At 41.1% G+C, this 21,318-nt stretch overlaps 1 protein-coding gene across 2 annotated transcripts in view; it reads left to right on the forward strand.

Moving 5' to 3' along the window:
• The window catches only part of AP4E1 (adaptor related protein complex 4 subunit epsilon 1), an 80,285-nt gene that overhangs the window by 8,456 nt on the left and 50,511 nt on the right, over positions 1-21,318 (forward strand). Inside the window, exons 6-12 of one of the 2 annotated variants that reach the window (XM_073653043.1) lie at positions 5,685-5,844; positions 8,433-8,599; positions 8,986-9,059; positions 11,532-11,654; positions 15,001-15,110; positions 18,099-18,238; positions 18,532-18,644. In XM_073653043.1, the coding sequence (XP_073509144.1) occupies positions 5,685-5,844; positions 8,433-8,599; positions 8,986-9,059; positions 11,532-11,654; positions 15,001-15,110; positions 18,099-18,238; positions 18,532-18,644 (887 nt within the window). The remainder of the gene's footprint in view (positions 1-5,684; positions 5,845-8,432; positions 8,600-8,985; positions 9,060-11,531; positions 11,655-15,000; positions 15,111-18,098; positions 18,239-18,531; positions 18,645-21,318) is intronic. The other variant, XM_073653045.1, reaches the window with a different exon arrangement.

Genomic DNA, 21,318 nt, shown 5'->3' on the forward strand with positions numbered 1-21,318 from the left:
TCAAAGTCTGCATTCCATAACGTCACTCCTTCCTTTCTGAGTTCTGCCATTCGCCCAAACAGTAGTTTTTCCCTACATATGGGGTATCTGCTTACTTATGAGAAATTGCAGAACAAATTTTGAGGTCCATTTTCTCCTGTTACCCTTGGGAAAATAAAAAAATTGGGACTAAAACAACATTTTTGGAAAAATGTGATATATTTTTTTTTTCATTTTCACAACTCTACCTTATAAGCTTCTGTGAAGCACCTAGGGGTTCAAGGTGCTTAACACACACCTAGATAAGTTCCCTGAGAGGTCTAGTTTCCAAAATGGGGTTACTTGTGGGCGGTTTCCACTGTTTAGGCAAATCAGGGGCTCCCCAAATGCATCATGGCGTCCGCTAATTATTCCAGCAAATTTTGCATTCAAAAAGTCAAATGGCGTTCCTTCCCCTCTGAGCCCTGCCTTGTGCCCAAACAGCGGTTTTCCTCCCAGATATGGGGTATCTGCATGCTCAGAAGAAATTGCATAACACATTTGGGGGTCCATTTTCTCCTGGTACCCTTGTGAAAATAAAAAAAAAATTGGGTCTAAAGTAAAATGTTTGTGAAAAAAAGTTAAATGTTCATTGTTTTCTTTCACAAACCAAAAATTGCTGTGAAGCACCTGAAGGGTTAATAAACTTCTTTAATGTGGTTTTGAGCACTTTGAGGGGTGCAGTGCTTAGAATGGTGTTACTTTTGGGAATATTCAGTCATATTGACCCCCTCAGTCATTTTAAATGCGATGTGGTCACTAAAGAAAGAAAAAGCGATTTTGTTGGAAAAATGAGAAATCGCTGGTTAACTTTTAACCCTTATAACTTCCTAACAAAAAAAATTGTTTTAAAAAATTGTTCTGATGTAAAGTACACATGTGGGAAATGTTATTTATTAACTATTTTGTGTCACATATCTCTCTGATTTAAGGGCATAAGAATTCAAATTTTGAAAATTGCAACATTTTCACAATGTACGCCAAATTATTATTATTTTTTTCAGAACCATTGATTCTGACCAATTCAAATGCTCTCCAATGGTCTAAGCATTGATCGGCTAAGTGCATACTGTAATGTGTAATATAGTAGACTCCATGACAAGACAGCATGCATTAACCTCTTTACCATCGAGGGAGGTTTGCATGTTAATGACCAGGCCAATTTTTACAATTCTGACCACTGTCACTTTATGAGGTAATTACTCTGGAACGCTTCAACGGATCTCCCCGATTCTGAGATTATCACGAAAAAACATATTGTACTTCATGACAGTGGTAAAATTTCTTCTATATGACTTGCGTTTATTTGTGAAAAAATTGGAAATTTGGCAAAAATGTTGAAAATTTCAAACTTAGAATTTTCATGCCCTTAAATCAGAGAGATATGTCACACAAAATAGGTAATAACATTTCCCACATGTCTACTTTACATCAGCACAATTTTGGAACCAAAATTTTTTTGGGTTAGGAAGTTATAAGGGTTAAAGGTTAACCAACGATTTCTCATTTTTCCAACAAAATTTACAAAGCCATTTTTAGAGACCACACCACATTTGAAGTGACTTTGAGGGGCCTTTATGACAGAAAATACCCAAAAATGACTCAAAAACACATTTAAGAAGTTTATTAACCCTTCATGTGCTTCACAGGAATTTTTGGAAAGTGGAAGGAAAAATATGAACATTTAACTTTTTTCACAAAAATGTTACTTTAGACCCCAATTTTATTTACTTTTGCAAGGGTAACAGGAAAAAAATGGAACCCAAAATTTGTTGTGTAAATTTTTTCCTGAGCACACCAATACCCCATATGTGGGGGCAAGCCACTGTTTGGGCGCACGGCAGGGTTCGGAAGGGAAGGAGCGCCATTAGACTTTTTTAATGTAAAATTTGCTTGCATAATTAGCGGACACCATGTTGCATTTGGAGAGCCCCTGATGTGCATAAACAGTGGAAACCCCCCACAAGTGGCACCATTTTGGAAACTAGACCCCTCAAGGAACTTATCTAAATGTGTGGTGAGCACCCTGAACCCCCATGTTCTTCACAGAAGTTTATAACATGGAGTCGTGAAAATAAAAAAATCAAACTTTTTCCACAAAAATGTTTTAGCCCCAAATTTTTTATTTTCACAACGGTAAGAGGAGAAAATGGACCCCAAAATCTTTTGTGCAATTTCTCCTGAGTACGCCGATACTACATATGTGGGGAAAATACACTGTTTGGGCGCACGGCAGGGTTCAGAAGGGAAGGAGCACTGTGTGACTTTTTGAACGCAAAATTGGCTAGAATTGAGAGCGGATGCCATGTCGCGTTTGGAGAGCCCCTGATGCGACTAAATAGTGGAAACCCCCCACTAGTGACTCCATTTTGGAAACTAGACCCTCAAGGATTTTATCAAGGGGTATAGTGAACATTTTGAACCCAGAGGTACGACAGAATTTGAAAACATTAGGTCATCATATTGAATAAGTTGTCATTAATCTTGAGCGAAAGTGCTCGCTACTTGAGTTTGCATCGGGTACTCGAGTATGCACCATGTATCGCGGGTGCTCGATTCACATGCTCATGCATGGCAGGCAATCCCCGCCAGTTGTTTTTTTTTGCCGCAAAGCATATGGGGCGGAGACTCGAGCATGTCACTTGAGAACCCGCGATACTCGGTGCATACCCGAGCACCCGATGTAAACTCAAGTAGCGAGAACATGCGCTCAACACTGGTCGCCATATCATCATTTTTTATTTTTCTTTACTTTTAAAAAAAATACCTAGCACAACCCTAACCATAGAGTTTTTATTTTTTTACGCCTTTCCTCGTACCGTATAAGTGATTAGACGACTTTATTCTTTGGGTCGGTGCGATTACAGATTTATAGCAGGTTTTTATTATTGACAGCTGTCGCACACTTAAAGACGTTTTTTTTTTTTGCAAAGACTAGTTTTTGCATCGCCATAATTTGAGAGCTATAATTTTTTCCATATTTCGGCCGACAAAGTCATGTGACGGCTTGTTCTGTGCGGGATGAGTTGACGTTTTTATTGGTGCCATTTTCACATATACAGTTACTTTTTGTTTTGGCGCTTTTACACAATAAAAACAATTTTATAGAAAAAAGAATATTTTTTGCATCGCTTTATTCTGAGAGCTATAACTTTTATTTTTCAGCTAATGCAGCTGTATGGCGGCTTGTTTTTTCGGGACAAGATAACGTTTTCAGTGGTACCATTTTTATTTACATTCGTCTTTTTGATCGCGTTTTATTCCATTTTTTGTTTGACGGTATGATGATAAAGCATTGTTTTTTATTTTTTTTACCATGTTCACTAAAGGGGTTAACTAATGGGACCGTTTTATAGGTTCTGGACACGGCGATACCAAATATGTGTACTTTTATTGTGTTTTTTTTGTGTTTTTTTTCATAATACGATTTATTGATGGGTACAATATATTTTTTTGGGGGGGGATTATTTTTTTTTCTTTAATATTTTTACTTTTTTTTTTTCTTTTTTTTTTTTAACTTTTACACGTTGTCCCACTATGGGACTTTCACTTTTTGCAGGCTGATCGCCTGTATAGCATAGAGATGCAGCACCATCCCTGTGCTATACAGGCTGTCAGCTCTGCAGAGGGAGAAGATACTTTGATCATGCGCAGTGCACGATCACAGTATCTTCCTGGTGTCAGGTGACCCGGAAGTCGTCATGACGACATTGGGTCACATGACAACCACAGGACCCTGCCACAGACACCACTTGACGCCAGAGAGGAGGTGAGTACCGGCCCTTACCTCTTCTTGCCACCGGAATGCTGCGATCGACTCCGATCGCAGCATTTCAGGGGTTAATGTGCTGGGAGCAGTGTGGGACCGCTCCCAGCACATAGCACCGGGTGTCAGCTGTGGCAATCTGCTGACATATCATGTCAGAAAGGGTTAAAGGGAACATGTCATCTCCAAAAACACAATTTGCCTGCAGTGGTAATCTGCAAGTAAATAACATTAAATCCTATAGGGATGCTTAACTGGAAACCCAGCTACTGGGAGAAAATGTCATTATATTCTCCCTGCAGCCACTCACGTCCTGTTATCAGGGTGGTGCAAGGAGGTGTAACAGTCACCATTCCCTACACAGTGAGTGTGCTGTAATCTCTCCCTGCACATTGACTGACTGACTGCCTGTTCTGCTCACATACTACAAAGCAGGCTTTCTATCATGGTGCAAGGAAATGATAGCAGAGCACTCACTTTTTGGTGAGCGGTGACTGTCACACCTCCCTGCACTAGTCTGATGACTGGAAATAAACCTCTACAGTAGAACATAACTTCATTTTCTCCCTGTTGCCGCTGCTCCAGTAAACCAGCGTAACTTTATTTAAATGCTATTTACCTGCAGTTTACAGTTATATCTAATGGTAGATTGTGATTTTGCAGGTGACCGGTTCCTTTTAAGCTTCTAAGCTCACATGGCAGACTGTTAGTCGTCAATGTTATGTTCATAGATAGGATGTAAGTCTGAGATCCATTTTAAGGGCTTGCTCACACGAGGGTATACCACAGCCGAATGCTATCCGCGGTTTTATCGGATAGCACTCGGTCCAGTGTTATACTATGGGGCAGCTCAGATCTGCGATTAATTTTCATGCTGATTTGGCTTGAGAAAACAATCGCAGCATGCTGTGGGTGCATCCGAGAATCTGATTGCACGTCCCCATACAAGTCTGTGTGTGCGTGTGAGACATTGGGGTCCAGTTCGACATCTGTGTACAGAGACTATGGAGAAATTAAATTCTCTGTCTACTCTGCACCTGTGATGCGAGAAGAGTTTTTTAGCATAATTGGGCTGATTCTCTCGCATTAGAGAATCAATGGCCGCGTGACCCCGGCCTAAGAATGACTTACACTCAGCTGTGCTCCATGACTGTAAAATCATTATAACACTTTCTTTACCGCCACCACTTTGTTAGTGCATCATATTTATTAGTAATTATTAATTTATGCTGTCCGTCCAGAACAATTGTTCTCTGCTGTGTTTTTTGTCAATCTGGAAAAGGGAACCTATTATTACATTTGTGCTGCCCTTATTCCAGGCAGCATAAAATACTAACTGGAAACCTTATAATAAAAAAAAAAAAGTCTAGTTTTAAAAAAAATATTGGGTTCTTTGAGACATCAACTCTGGCTTCTCCTTGTCCATCTTTGCTTGATTGACAGGTTTCATGTACAGGAAGAGGCCGGTCAGTTAAACATTACCAGGAGGAGAGATGTTGGTTATTACAATCTGAGGGTGAACCACCGGCACCATGAATCAGTCACTCACTGTGTTATTACAGCCGTTTAGGTTTTTACTCTGAAATGCTGTGGCACTTCAGATAAAACCTAGTTGGAAAAGCCAACTGTGGACCATGTGTCTCAGATGACCAGCCCAAGGCACGTCCCCGGCGTCTTCTCCCTGCCACAATCTTGTCGGCTGACTGTTTTTTGCATAGACACGTACACATAGAGATGAAGAGCTACACCTAAAATATCCGATGGCTGCTCTACCTATTAGAGATGTGTGTGTACCTTCTCTCTAGAAATAGTTTGGCCATCTAGTAGTAATAATAGAAGAAGACCTTTAATGATTCTCTTCGATGATAAATGACACATTTTTTTTACCCTTCTCTTCTAGAGAAATAGTGAGGAGGAAAGCTGTCCTGGCATTGTATAAGTTCTACCTCATTGCACCCACGCAAGTACAGCACATACATGAGAAGTTCAGGAAGGCCTTGTGTGACAGGGATGTTGGTGTCATGGCGGCTTCTCTACACATATACCTACAAGTCATAAAGGTAAAAAGATCTTCATTTTTACAACGTGTTAATAAGAAGGTTTTTGGACTTATGGTAAAATCCATTTTTTGTATCCTTCATTAAGGGACACTGGAAACCATGGGTATACGCTGCTGCCATTAGGAGGCTTACACTAAGAATTGCAACCTTAAAGAAAAAAATTCATCTCCTCCTCAGCAGGCTACACCCACTTGCTGGCCATAAGCATTAAGAGAAGCAGAAAAAATTACACACACCCAACGGGGCAGCAAGAAGAAAGGGGTGGGTGCTGTGTTCCCCTCAATGAAGGCTATGAAAAAGGGATTTCAAGGTTAATCCAACAAGCCTCCTTTCTCATGCTCTTCATTGAGGGACATAGAAAACCATGGGACATCGCAAATGTGGGAAAATATATGAATGTGTAAGGCAAATCCCTCAGGTAGTGACTTTAGTGACTGCTGCTTGCAGCACCATTCTGCCCACGCTCGCATCCACTGAGTCAAAGTGTGAATCTTGTTGAATTTTGAAAAGGTGTGGACGGAAGTCCAAGTAGCAACTTTACAAAACTCCAAGGTTGAAGCCTGGCTTGTCGGCAGGCCAGGAAGCCCCTACTGCCTGAGTGGAATGAGCATTGATACCTGGTGGGGGCGCTTTATAATCTTCCAGAATGGCAGACCAAATCATACAAGCAATGGTCTCCTTAGAGGCCGAGAGACCTCAGCGAGCTCCTTCTGGAATGGGAAACATGCAGTCTGAAGAAGGCTTGTTACCTTCAATTAGTGACGCACAGCTCTGACCAGATCCAAACCGTGTAAGGATCTCTTTGCTGGATTAGAGAGAGAAGGAGAAAGTGAGGGTAGAATAATATCTTCATTAAGGTGGAAGGAAAAAATCAGTTTGGGAATGAATGAAGGTACTAGACACAACACCATCTTGTCCAGGAGAAAGACAAGAAAAAGAGAGTAGCAGGACCAGGCTGCAAGTTCTGAAACTCACCTGATAGAAGTGATAGCAATCAGGATCCAAGGGAGGGCAGTAAGGAGGAACAAAGAGGGCCATACCCTGAAGAAAAGTTCTTTTAGAAGCCAGGTGCTCTTTAAAAAGGATAGACTGGGCCAAGGCTTGAGCCTTGAGGGAAATGAGGGCTAATCTGGACTTAAGACCCGATTGTAGGAATATTAGGAGAAGATGGTAGACAAAAAAAACATAGGAGTGACCTTGTGAGATTCACCCCAACGGAAGAACTCATTCTAGTTACGGTGGTAGATACAAGACAAGGATGACTTCTGTGCCTTGATCATGGTCTGCACAACTGCGGCTTCAACAGCTGTGCCGTCATATTTGAGCAACTGAGAATTTGAGTGCAAGATGGGATCTTGGAGAAGTAGGTCTGGTCGATGCAGGGATCTGCGTACCATGATCTTCTGGTCCAGCCCAAGGCCACGAGGATGGCAAGGATTCCTTGTGACTTGATCTTCTTAAGCAACTTGGGTAGCAAAGGTAGAGGAGGGAACCGATAAGGGAGGGAAAATTTGAGACCATGGAATTACCAGAGCATGTGATGCGATCCCTAGAGGGTCGCAAGCTGTAGACACGAACCAGGGCACTCTGTGGTTGCGTCTCAAGTGCCCCACTGCAGACATATCAAATTGAAGATGGTGGGGTGCAGAAGACACTCTTGCATTTAGTTCATCGCTACTTTAGAAAGTCTGCAACCCAGTAGTGTACTCCAGGGTTATGGATCGCTGAGGTTGCCTGGATTATTTGTTCCACCCAGTCAAGAATCTGTGAGACTTCTAACATTATTGACGATTCAGAGTCCCTCTTTAATGGTTGATGTATGCCATGGCGGTGGTGTTGTCGGAATGAATTTGGATTGGAAGACCAGACATCTGGTCCTGCTAATATAGGAGAAGACAGAAGATATCTGAGAGGAAAGAGTCGTACTGACAAAGGCTGCAGAGGAATGTGCATTGGGAGCTAGTGCAATGCAGCAGGATGTGGGGAGATGTTCTCACCTGTCCTGAAGAGGCCTGATTAATTTTATTGTCTGGGTCTTTGGCTCTGTTTTCCCTCCATGCAATGTGCCAGACTCTGGGAAGTGAGCCAGGCAGGAGACTTAAAACAAGGATTGTCTGCACCAGTGCCTGAACGCCGACTACGTTGGGTGAAGAAATCGTCCTACCATCCAGACAAGAGCGGATACTGCTGACCCCTCAGACTGTGCTCTTCATGGTTTGGGGTTTTAGAGGGACTACTCTCCTCTCTTTCTCTATCTTGAAGAGGCAAGAAAAGAAGGTTAGAAAAAAAATAAAAAACATTGGCAGAAACCGGTCTAAAAAATCAAGACCTGTGTCCCTGTGTCTGCCTCCTAAGTGACCAAGATGAACTGAATAGCTTCCTGCCAGTAGGTAGGCATAGCCTTCTGAAGAGGAGCTGACTTTTTTTTTTTTTTCTTCTTTGGTGGTAATTCTTAGTGTTAGCCTCCTGGTAGCAGCAGCGTACACTCTTGGTCTCCCTTGTCCCCCAATGAAGCGCCTGAGAAATGTATTTTGGTTGAATGCTTCTTTTGTTGTATTTTGTTTTCTGATGTCTGTAATTCTGCACAGGAAAACCCATCTGCATATAAGGATCTAACAGGATCATTTGTGACCATCTTGAAACAAGTGGTTGGAGGAAAACTACCTGTAGACTTCAATTATCACAGTGTACCCGCACCCTGGCTACAGATCCAGCTCCTGAGGATCCTGAAACTACTAGGGAAAGATGACCCTGGGTAAAACAATCATGATTGCGCCCGGGAAAAAGCATGTTATTGTACATATGTGAGGATGTTATTAGCCAGCAGCATGTGCAGAGTTTTACTATCTACTTAGTGAGAAAATACATCGAAGACAGATCTTGTGATTTATTGGGGTCCACATCCCTCTAATTGTGGAGATTATTAGATATCTGAGTTCAAAGGTCGTGCCAAAGTGATGGTCTTTTATCTGTGTTATGTCAGATGATCACTTGTGCCTGGTTTTAACCAGACATTCTTAAATTAGTGGCAAGACTTGTATGTAACACATTGCACAGTCAGTATGTGTTTGTGTGTGTGATATTGCAATCATTTTTGTTTCAAAGATTTCATTATAAATACATGTTTTTCTTCTTTATTAGGACAAGCCAGCTTATTTATGATGTACTGGATGAATCCTTACGAAGAGCAGAAATAAATCACAATATCACTTATGGTAGGCCAGTTTAGATTTATTTTTTTTTGCTTTGATTTTTGAAGATGGCCTGTCAACATAGTGGAGTTCACAGATTTTAATTTTTTTTTTTATTGTAATTAAAATTTTCCCTCCAGACTTTTTAGACTGAATGTCGAGTACCCCAAAAACTTCTGCAAATAAATATTCCAGCTCTGTTTGACGTTTGCATGTTTAAAGGCACATTTAAATGTGCCAACAATCAGTGTATGCTCACAGAACCATTGCTAATATAATAATAATAATCTTTTTATTTACATAGCGCCAACATATTCCGCAGACAACAATTCAGACAATTTACAGACATTATTGGCACTGTCCCCATTGGCGCTCACAATTAATATGATCTTTTGGTGCACATAGAATATCGTTTTATTGGTAGCCCTGTTCTGTTTACACAGGATGATGTGCCGGCAAGAATGTTGCTTTTTAAGCAAGCTTAAAAATCATTGCACCCAATGAGAGAGCTTTGCTTGGCAGGTGATTGCTGGCCTCTTTAGACGTGATGATAAATGGAAATGGGCGTTCCTAGGATTATCAGAACGTCTAAAAGTGCCAGTTTTCATAATTATTGGAGTAGGTTACTTTTAATGTGATGAGCTAAAACTACATGCATTCTAAGAAGTGGTGCATAGCTCGCAATGGAAGAACTCGATTTAACGAATTCATCTTCTGACCTCTTTGAGAAAAAAGAAAATGTAATAGCTGCATTTCTAAAGGACATTTACAGCCATCTAATGTTAAATTATAGAAATATTCAGCCAACCTAATTAAACAGGAACGGATCTCTCAGGAATAACCAAGTAAGCAACAAGGAGAGCAACTGCATTGGGCACAACAGGGCTAGTTACAATTCCCTATGTACATCATCTGCTGCCCACGGACCCATCTGAATTGGGTGAAATGGTAATATTTACTACTGGCACAGTTTATATATGTCACTTTATTATCCAGTATCTATATGATGTTGGTGCATATTCACACCATACTCTGTTTTGATTTTAGGATGTTCTGGTTCTTCTTAGGTTGTGTTGGGTATAGTCACTATATTTTTAGAATTATTCATTAAAAGCAGGGCTGTGGAGTCTGAGTCGTGGAGTCTGAGTCGGTGCTCATTTTGGTGGAGTCGGAGTCGGTATAAAATGGACCGACTCCTAAAATATATAATAAATTGGGTGCAGTAGATCAATGCAGTTTGTGGGGAATATTTTTTCATAGGAATTTGGGAAAGTAATGAAATGTCCTATAAATGGCTGTTCTATTCCTGATCTAAGGCTACATTCACACACAGCATTTTTGCTGCGTTTTTTGAGGATACGTTTTTCAGCTGCAAAAGCAGATCAGCTTTTTAAAAAACCGCATCACCTGAAAGGTTTTTGAGCTCATAGATAATGTTTTCAATAGCAAAAGCAGATTAGAAAAACGCCGAACAAACTGACATGGGCCCAAAAACTTATCCTCACAAAACGATGTGTCTGAATGTCATATCTTGAAACCCATTGACTTTGCTGGGATGCCCAGAGACACTGCATTTTACTGCAAAAAACGGATCTGCAAAAACACTGTGTGTGAATCATGGCCGTAGCCAGCGAGGGGCTGGGGGGGGCAGTTGCCCCCCCCCCCCAGAAGCAGGGGCACGCACCTATAAAAACTCACTTGTATGCTGCAGTGCTCCTGTCCTGAACTGGCTCCAGACTGCAGGGGGCAATCTCCCCTCCTCTGTCCTGTCTTCTGCCGTCTTCACCAGAGAGAGGAGGGGGAGGGGTGCCTGCCCTGCACAGGATCCGATTCCTGGGCCCCGAGCTGGAGAAAGTGAAAGTACTACTGCTCATCTCTGTCACAGGAAGGTAACTAATGCTAATATTGTAGGTGATTATTATGTGCTCTCTGTACAATGTGTGTGAACTATATGTGCGATATGTGCAATGTACTATTTGCTGTCTGTAGCTGTCATCTGTCTATCACACTCTATCCCTCCATCTATCCCTCCATCTATCCCTCCATCTATCCCTCCATCTATCCCTCCATCTATCCCTCCATCTATCCCTCCATCTATCCCTCCATCTATCCCTCCATCTATCCCTCCATCTATCTATCCATCCCTCTGTCTATTCATTCATCTATCCCTCCAGCTATCCATCATTATATTCTATCTAAATATCTTGATTATTGTATCATAAATATTCTTAAATGTCTGAGGTTCACATTGTAATACAATAAATTTTTCACTTAAATATAAGCAATATATGTGGGAGTCGGAGTTGTGTAGTCGGAGTCGGTGTAAGGGAAATTGAGGCGTCGGAGTCGCAGGTTTGGCTTACCGACTCCACAGCCCTGATTAAAAGTCATTTTATTTATATTCGAGTCTAGCTATCTAATGTTACTTTTACTACAGACCCAAGTGTTTGCAGGTCTTTCCAACATTTTATGTGACCATTGTCTTTTCTCTTTCAGCTATCCTTTTTGAATGTGTTCAAACCATTTATACAATTTACCCAAAGTCTGATCTGTTTGAGAAAGCTGCAAAATGTATTGGAAAGTTTGTCCTGTCTCCAAAAATCAACCTTAAATATTTAGGCAAGTAGCACAATATTTCATCACATGATGAAAGGTTTTTATGTAGGGAAAAAGCTGTTTTTAAAATATTTACAAGATACAAAGAATAGCAAATTAAACGTTAAAATGTAAAAGTCACATATTATCTGCCATATGATATGCATATTACACATTATAAGAGCAAATAATATAAATGCTGCTGATCAATATAATATCAGCTCAGAGAAAGCAGAGAGATTAATAGAGGAGAGCAAACTCTAAAAGCATATCTAAATTATAATATTATGTAGGTGATATAAAACCCTCCCACGTGTTATTATCTGCTTCACTAATTTCTCATCTTAGACATTTATGGCAGATCCACAGGATATGAGTCGTCCCTTCATCTTGCTGGTACGGTGTCCGCTGCCAGGGGAGAGGTGTCCGCTGCCAGGGGAGAGGTGTCCGCTGCCAGGGGAGAGGTGGCCACATGCGTGCATCTCTCGCAGTTGAATTGTATCAGTTCTGACAAATGCTCAGCACAGTTGTAGTACGTGCCATAAATGTGCAGAAGTAGATTCATATGCACTATTGACCAAGCTTGTGCTTAGCTCAGCAGGTCCAAAAGCAATGTAGAAATTCAGAGAAGCCGAGGCACCAAGGCGGCAGGTTCTTGACAAAAACATAATCTTTATTCCATATTAGTGATAATTATAACAGGAAGACAAAGCAACCAACGTTTCTGCCATAACTGGCCTTTCTCAAGCATTAAAAAATACAGCTCTGATGAATAGAAATCCCACCACTCCCTGGGCATCAGGGGTTAGGTTGTCGTCATCATTTGTATAGTACAGTAATAAGTATAATGTTTCCTTCTTGACTTACAAAAAAAGGTGATATAATCAGCAAACCACATAAAGGGAATCTGTTGGCATGATTCACCCATATTGCACTGTGAAAGATAATGTCATTATCACCTTTATGTATGCAATCTGTTGCTCCCTGACCGAAAAATCACTGTGTTAATTCTTATGTAAATGAAGCTGAAGTGCTCTGAGTGTGATTGGAGCACTTGCCGACTCTCTGCCTCCTCATCTCTGTTCCCCACCTAGCGACACCTTTTTTTTTTTTCTCCTTGACTGACAACTCTGACTTCATTACAGTTGCGGTGAGCTGTCAGTTAAAGAGCAGAAGGTGGCTTTTGGTGGGAAATAGAGCTTGGCTGACCATACTGTTTAGGGCACTGAACCCGCTGACAAATTCCCTTCATTTAGAAAAAAAAAGGTTTTGGAATCAGTTGGTGTCTGCTGTATAGAATCAGATTGACCAGTGCGAAAAAAATTGTTGGCTTTTTCTGGATGAAACGCAGATGTATTTTTGCACGCTCTCGTGAACTTACACTTCCAATGAGCAAAGCACTCGTTCATCGGGTGAAGTGATTTTAGGGAAGCTTGAGTCCTCATTCTCGGGAGTAGATTGTCCTGTGTAAGCCGAACATGACTAGTATTAACGATCGTTCTGTCCAAATGGGCCATGAAACGTCCTTCGATCAGTTAGCACATACCCAATCTGCATTATACCGTAGATGTTCGATTATTGAGGGTCCAAACGCTGTTTCTGTAACTCCCACAGTGCCGTGCTCTACAAGGTTTCATCCGATCCTCACAATAACTGTAAGCATGATGACCAGCAGCATGGGACTAGTCTTCAACTTAGAGAAATTGAGGGAAAGCAGAATTTAGAGCAGATGACGTGGCGTGGCTGACTTTTATTAGTCCTCCATAGTGCTGTGTTTCAGATGGACATATCTTCTTTAAGCATGAAACTTTGCACTGATGGATGACTAATAAAAGAAGATTTTCCAATGTCATCTGCAACTTTTCGTCTGTACCTTTAGTCTCTGTATTTGGGGATTTGATCGCCCTGATGGTAGTAGAGTCCTTGTATTTAGTAATGTCTCGTATAGTCACTGCCTGCTGCTATCTTGCCATTATTTTTTTTATTGTTCCAGATATAAATCTTAGATATTTAATCTAAAACGTGAGTTATTTTCCTTTTACCTATGTGGATTTCTTTACATAAAATATATAAAAAATAAATATATAGTAATTCTATCATTTCCATTAACACATATGCAATGTTACCCCGTCTACATACTGATAAGTCATTTCTAGCATAAACTAGGGAACGCCTGTGATTTCTAGATAGGATGGCGCATGTATTATCATAGTGATTATTAAATCTGCCCGTGTGTTTCTAAAACTCCTGCAGTTATTTATCTCTAACTATCCAAGAAATTATGTTATAAAATGTTGATCTCTCTACCCAAAAAATGGTTTAGAAAACCTTGCTGATTGCATGGCGGCCCATGATAATGCTGTAGCCACTTTCCAAGTAATCTGGTTTTTGTATTCATGTTGTCTGGACCCTGTGAGATGATTGCTTTACACCTCTCCCTCTGCTGTTTTTAATCGAATAAACTGACATAGGATTCAGGGATATGGTTTTTATGTAAAGGTGGATCTGTGACCACCATCCTGAGGGGTGGTGAGAGGTGCAGCGATCGCTTCCCTCATTAATGTATTGGCCTCATAAAGTATGGAGTCGATTAATTAGGACAGGGGTTGTGCACATCCGGCTTAACGAAGGGCTCGCTGGAGTGCGATGTGCTGGATTCATTAAGAGGCGCACGCCATTTATTGAATTCGGCGCATCTTCTCAGTGGTGTTCATCTCACGAGAAATGTTACTCCGGTCAGGAACTGGAGTGATATTTCTGGTGTAAGTAAATGCTGGTACTTTTTGCTGAATTTGATGAGTGGCGTAGCCATGCTCTGCCCCTCCCCGGCTCTTCTCCAGGTCTGGCCAGTTTGGCATAGCTGCTTTAAACCCTTTTAAAAACTGCTAAAGATGCCAAATGTTGGTAAAGCCATCGGTGAACATACCATTTGTGCAACCTGAGCAGCCGCACAGGGGACCAAGAGGTAAAGAGCCCACTTCCACCTCTAAAGCAGCCTCTGCCACAGACAAAGGGGGGGCTTTATGATGAGCTTATTGGACACAGAAGAGCCCTGTTATTTCCGAGGGGCCCTCTTCTGTGTCCACCCCTGACGTAGACCATTAGCTTTATTTCTTGCTGGAAATGTTTATTGTATTATGCCTACACTATGATTGTATGTGAGTACCTGGACTTGTCATTTTGTGTGAGCAAGCAGCATGGGTATATACTACTCACTGTATATAAGGCAGTACCCTCCAATATAAATGAGGTGCCGCTGTGGCTTCTGCACTGCATGAGGTTATCTAAGCACCTAATTCAACCAAATAACTTTGCTGCTGATATATTGGGTCTTCGGTTATTTCTGAAATGTTATGATTTTCTTCATTAGGACTGAAGGCTCTTACATACGTCATCCAGCAAGATCCAAACCTGGCTCTTCAGCACCAAATGACAATAATTGAGTGCCTAGACCACCCCGATCCTATCATTAAAAGAGAGGTAGGTTGATGCACAGCTTTTTTTTTTCCTTAACTGAACGTAAAGGGGTTTTATCAACTTCTTCTGCAAGACCTCACTGCTCTATTGCTACCCTTTGTGCTTCTTGCCCCGTGGGGAAGGTGCTATGGGGTGGTAACATGCACCATTGTCATGTCACTGATCCTAACCTTACACTTTCTGATGTGACAAGACAAGTAATTTTTCCTCTGCAGCATTTGAGGAGTGTAGGGTCACTGATGCTGGCCGGGTTCAGTGATCCTGCCAGCTCCAGAGCAGTTATTACAAGCTCTATGGGAAGGAACATGTAGGCTCTGCGCTCCTTGCCTAAGTTACTGATGATGGATTGCAGTGGTGAATAGTCACCTAGGCAACAAGCAAACAAAATTAAAGATCCCTTTAGAGTTCCAATTTTTACCATTTCTGATGAGAATAGCACTTTACGTGCTTGTAAAATGAAAACTTACATGAATGCAATAGCTTTTTCATGGTTTTTGCAAGTTTTTTTTTTTTTTTAATTTAAAAATATTTTAAATGTGTTTTTTTTTGCTGATAGAGAAGCTTGAATCTTAACAAAAATGGCTAAAAACCCCAAAGCTTTGTAGTGTTTTTATATATCACTGTAGACTGAAAAACTGCAGTGAAAATGCCACAAAAATGTCTGTTTTGGTCATGTGATGATCACACAAGTGGACGGCTTGTGGCAGTGTGTACTGGAGCTGTGTCATTCATCGGTTTGGATAGATTTGTGTTCACTGGAGTTACAGCGAAACTTGTAGACAGTGAGCAAAGATCTTGAAACCCACAAGGAAGTGATACGTACAGTGTAATAGGGAATGGTCTAACTATTCATTGTACAAAGTAAGCTGGAATCTGGAATACCCCTTTTAGTTGTTGCATAAAATACCTGTAATCAATATAGCAAAACCTTGTGGTTAGTATAAAATGACACTTGACATAATAACATGAATTATTGGCTGCAGAGATGGACTAAGATCTGTTAGCAATGTGTGAAGACCATGGCGGCTCTGGGAGAAAGCCATAGTAATATAGAGCTTACAGCTGATTTTAATGTTTTCTGCCGCATATGGATTGGGGTTTTCTTTACCTCTTTCACATCCATTATATTGTACTTTACACCAGTATTCTACATAAATTCTCCCATATGTGCACATGACGTTAGGTAGTTTCAGAAGAAACACGAACATGTGAATGCAGCCGAGGGCTTTCCTACACATCGGTGATTTTTCTTCTACGCAAAAAAAAAGGTCCAAGTTTAATCAGTGTGCCAGCTTTTACCGTAAGAGTTTCTTTCTTTCCTTCCTTCTTTCCTTCCTTCCTTCTTTCCTTCCTTCTTTCCTTCCTTCCTTCTTTCATTCCTTCCTTCCTTCCTTCTTTCCTTCCTTCTTTCCTTCCTTCTTTCCTTCCTTCTTTCCTTCCTTCTTTCCTTCCTTCTTTCCTTCCTTCTTTCCTTCCTTCTTTCCTTCCTTCTTTCCTTCCTTCTTTCCTTCCTTCTTTCCTTCCTTCTTTCCTTCCTTCTTTCCTTCCTTCTTTCCTTCCTTCTTTCCTTCCTTCTTTCCTTCCTTCTTTCCTTCCTTCTTTCCTTCCTTCTTTCCTTCCTTCTTTCCTTCCTTCTTTCCTTCCTTCTTTCCTTCCTTCTTTCCTTCCTTCTTTCCTTCCTTCTTTCCTTCCTTCTTTCCTTCCTTCTTTCCTTCCTTCTTTCCTTCCTTCTTTCCTTCCTTCCTTCCTTCCTTCCTTCCTTCCTTCTTTCCTTCCTTCTTTCCTTCCTTCTTTCCTTCCTTCTTTCCTTCCTTCTTTCCTTCCTTCTTTCCTTCCTTCTTTCCTTCCTTCTTTCCTTCCTTCTTTCCTTCCTTCCTTCCGTCCTTCCTTTCCTTCCTTCCCTTCCTTTCCTTCCCTTCCTTTCCTTCCCTCCTTCCCTCCCTTCCCTCCTTTCCTTCCTTCCTTCCTTCCTTCCCTCCTTCCCTCCTTCCCTCCTTCCCTCCCTCCTTCCTTCCCTCCTTCCCTCCTTCCCTCCTTCCCTCCTTCCCTCCTTCCCTCCCTCCTTCCTTCCCTCCCTCCTTCCTTCTTTCCTTCCCTCCTTCCTTCCTTCTTTCCTTCCTTCCTTTCCTTCCCTTCCTTCCCTTCTTCCCTCCTTCCCTCCTTTCCTTCCCTTTCCCCTTTCCCCTTTCCCCTTTCCCCTTTCCCCTTTCCCCTTTCCCCTTTCCCCTTTCCCCTTTTCCCCTTTTCCCCTTTTCCCCTTTTCCCCTTTTCCCCTTTTCCCCTTTTCCCCTTTTCCCCTTTTCCCCTTTTCCCCTTTTCCCCTTTTCCCCTTTTCCCCTTTTCCCCTTTTCCCCTTTTCCCCTTTTCCCCTTTTCCCCTTTTCCCCTTTTCCCCTTTTCCCCTTTTCCCTTCCCTTTCAATTACCTTCCCTTCCCTCCTGACCCGACTTGTTTGTGTGGACCTTTAAATACATGGATATGTAAAGAGCCCCATAGGCTATAATAGGTACGAGTTCTACCTGTAAAAAAGCACGGATAGGACTCGTACACTGACGTCTGAATGAGCCGTTTTTCATACTTTGCCGGAAGAATAGCAGAGAGCAGATTCGTTAAGCCCACCTCTTTGTTGGCCAAACCCAAATGGTCTAGTGAGATGTGAAACGCATCTAGAACAAATGATGAAACTTGCACAAGGTACACATGATCGTTTTTGGTGCTAAGAGTAAGAATTCTAGTGCTTAGTAAATTTCCTCTAAAGACTAAGACAAGCCCAGCTTTGTTAGTTTTGTAGAGAAGCCTATGGGAAAGCAGTTGGAAACCAGAACACTATTTAGACTCCCCCGAAATGTCCTATAGATTTCAAAGTAAATTTGGCAGCAGAGAAAATCTTACAGTTGCATTGAAAATTGCTGCAAAATGTGTGTGTCTCTAACCTGGATCTGACATTTTGAGGATTCCTAAAGGACATTTCTGATTTCTGTATATTTTACAGACACTGGAGCTTCTGTATCGGATCACCAATGAGCAGAATGTCACCGTTATTGTACAGAAAATGCTGGAATATTTGAGGCAAAGTAAGGATGAGTATGCGGTAATTGCACTGGTTGGGAAAATAGCAGACCTGGCTGAAAAATATCCTTTTTACATAGTTAATTATATATTAAGAGCAAATCTGTTGTGATGACGGAATCATAAAACCCCAAATTTGCATTCTTTTTTTTTATATACTCTACCATAAAGTCAATATGAATGTTTGTGGTTTTTTTTTCCCTTCTCGGATATTGATGACTTATCTTTATCACAGATAATCATTTTCAGTGGAAATCCATCCTCGGTACCATCACTGATTGGAATCACATTCCTTACAGTTTGTGAATGTTTTTTTTGTTCTATAATAGTTTACCTTTCCTTGACCATATTATTACATATTCTCCAAACAATCAGTGGTTTGTGGAGACAATGAATGTAGTGTTTTCCATTGGTGGAGATGTGGTGCACCCCGATATTCCTAACAACTTCTTACGGCTTCTGGCTGAAGGTAAGCTCTTTTTTTATTTCCTTCTGGAGTTCCTTTGTGCACACAAGGTAATATTAGTGACTTAATGTATGTGCACTTTATTGAAAAAAGGCTGCTATGTAGTTATACCTTGGGTGTTGCTTTACATTGTATTAGTGATTCAGCACACCTCCTACTCATATGTAACCCAAAAAGAAAAAATGGAATCAGGAGCAAATCAAATAAAAATGTAACATTTTATTACAATAATTCAAATAAAACCAAACATGATTTAGAAAGATAAAAAATGTATTACAAGGGCAGAGAGATGACACCAAAGTGCCACTAAACCACAGGAGTATAAGGTAAAGGGCAAGGAGGGGTAAGTACCGGTGCTTCTCACAAAATTAGAATATTATTAAAAAGTAAATTTATTTCAGTTCTTCAATACAAAAAGTGAAACTCATATTATATAGAGTCATTACAAACAGAGTGATCTATTTCAAGTGTTTATTTCTGTTAATGTTGATGATTATGGCTTCCAGGCAATGAAAACACAAAAGTCATTATCTCAGTAAATTAGAATACTTTATAACAACAGCTTGAAAAATGTTTTTAAAATCCGAAATGTTGGCCTACTGAAATGTATGTTCAGTAAATGCACTCAATGCTTGGTCGGGGCTCCTTTTGCATCAATGCAGCGTGGCATGGAGGCGATCAGCCTGTGGCACTGCTGAGGTGTTATGGAAGCCCAGGTTGCTGTGATAGCAGCCTTCAGCTCATCTGCATTGTTGGGTCTCGTGTCTCTCATCATCCTCTTGACAATACCCCATAGATTCTCTATGGAGTTAAGGTCAGGCGAGTTTGCTGGCCAATCAAGCACAGTGATACTGTCGTTTTTAAACCAGGTATTGGTACTTTTGGCAGTGTGGACAGGTGCCGAGTCCTGCTGGAGAATGAAATTTCCATCTCCAAAAAGCAAAGGCAGAGGGAAGCATGAAGTGCTCTAAAATTTCCTGGTAGACGGCTGTGCTGACTTTGGTCTTGATAAAACACAGTGGACCTACACCAGCAGATGACATGGCTCCCCAAACCATCACTGATTGTGGAAACTTCACACTAGACCTCAAGCAGCTTGGATTGTGGCCTCTCCACTCTTCCTCCAGACTCTGGGACCTTGATTTCCAAATGAAATGCAAAATTTACTTTCATCTGAAAACAACACCTTGGACCACTGAGCAAGAGTCCAGGTCTATTTCTCTTTGGTCCAGGTAAGACGCTTCTGGCGTTGTCTGTTGGTCATGAGTGGCTTGACACAAGGAATGTGACACTTGTAATCCATGTCCTGGATACATCTGTGTGTCGTGGCTCTTGAAGCAATGACTCCAGCAGCAGTCCACTCCTTGTGAATTTCCCCCCAAATTTTTTAATGGCCTTTTCTTAACAATCCTTTCAAGGCTGCGGTTATCCCAGTTGCTTGTGCACTTTTTTCTAACATGCTTTTTCCTTCCACTCAACCTTCCATTAATATGCTTGGATACAGCACTCTGTGATCAGCCAGCTTCTTTAGCAAATACCTTTCGTGGCTTAACCTCCTTGTGGAGTGTGTCAATGCCTGCCTTCTGGACATCTGTCAAGTTAGCAGTCTTCCCCCATGATTGTGGAGCCTATTGAAACAGACTAAGGGACCTTTTTAAATGCTTCGGAAGCCTTTGCAGGTGTTTTTTGTTAATTATTTTAATTTACTGAGATAATGACTTTTGTGTTTTCATTGGCTGTAAGCCATAATCATCAACATTAACAGAAATAAACAATTTAAATAGATCACTCTTTTTGTAATGACTCTATATAATACAGGTGCTTCTCACTAAATTAGAATATCAAAAAGTTAATTTATTTCAGTTCTTCAATACAAAAAGTGAAACTCCTATTGTATATAGAGTCATTACAAAGAGTGATCTATTTCAAGTGTTTATTTCTGTTAGTGTTGATGATTATGGCTTACAGCCAATGAAAACACAAAAGTCATAATCTCACTAAATTAAAATAATTAACAAAAAACACTTGCAAAGGCTTCCTAAGCATTTAGAAAGGTCCCTTAATCTGTTTCAGTAGGCTCCACAATCATGGGGAAGATTGCTGACTTGACAGATGTCCAGAAGGCAGTCATTGACACACTCCACAAGGTCCCAGAGTTCAAATTTTTATTTGGAAATCAAGGTCCCAGAATCTGGAGGAAGAGTGAAGAGGCCACAATCCAAGCTGCTTGAGGTCTAGTGTGAAGTTTCCACAATCAGTGATGGTTTGGGGAGCCATGTCATCTGCTGGTGTAGGTCCACTGTGTTTTATCAAGACCAAAGTCAGCGCAGCCGTCTACCAGGAAATTTTAGAGCACTTCATGCTTCCCTCTGCCGACAAGCATTTTGGAGATGGAATTTCTTTCTCCAGCAGGACTCGGCACCTGTCGACACTGACAAAAGTACCAATACCTGGTTTAAAAACAACAGTATCACTGTGCTTGATTGCCCAGCAAACTCGCCTGACCTTAACTCCATAGGGAATCTATGGGGTATTGTCAAGAGGAAGATGAGAGACACCAGACCCAACAATGCAGACGAGCTGAAGGCTGCTATCAAAGCAACCTGGGCTTCCATAACACCTCAGCAGTGCCACAGCCTGATCGTCTCCATGCCACGCCACATTGATGCAGTAATTG

The sequence above is a fragment of the Phyllobates terribilis genome, unplaced genomic scaffold (genome assembly GCF_046119375.1).
Source record: "Phyllobates terribilis strain yellow unplaced genomic scaffold, ASM4611937v1 Scaffold_11__3_contigs__length_659146591, whole genome shotgun sequence".
In the NCBI taxonomy this organism is placed as follows: Eukaryota; Metazoa; Chordata; class Amphibia; order Anura; family Dendrobatidae; genus Phyllobates; species Phyllobates terribilis.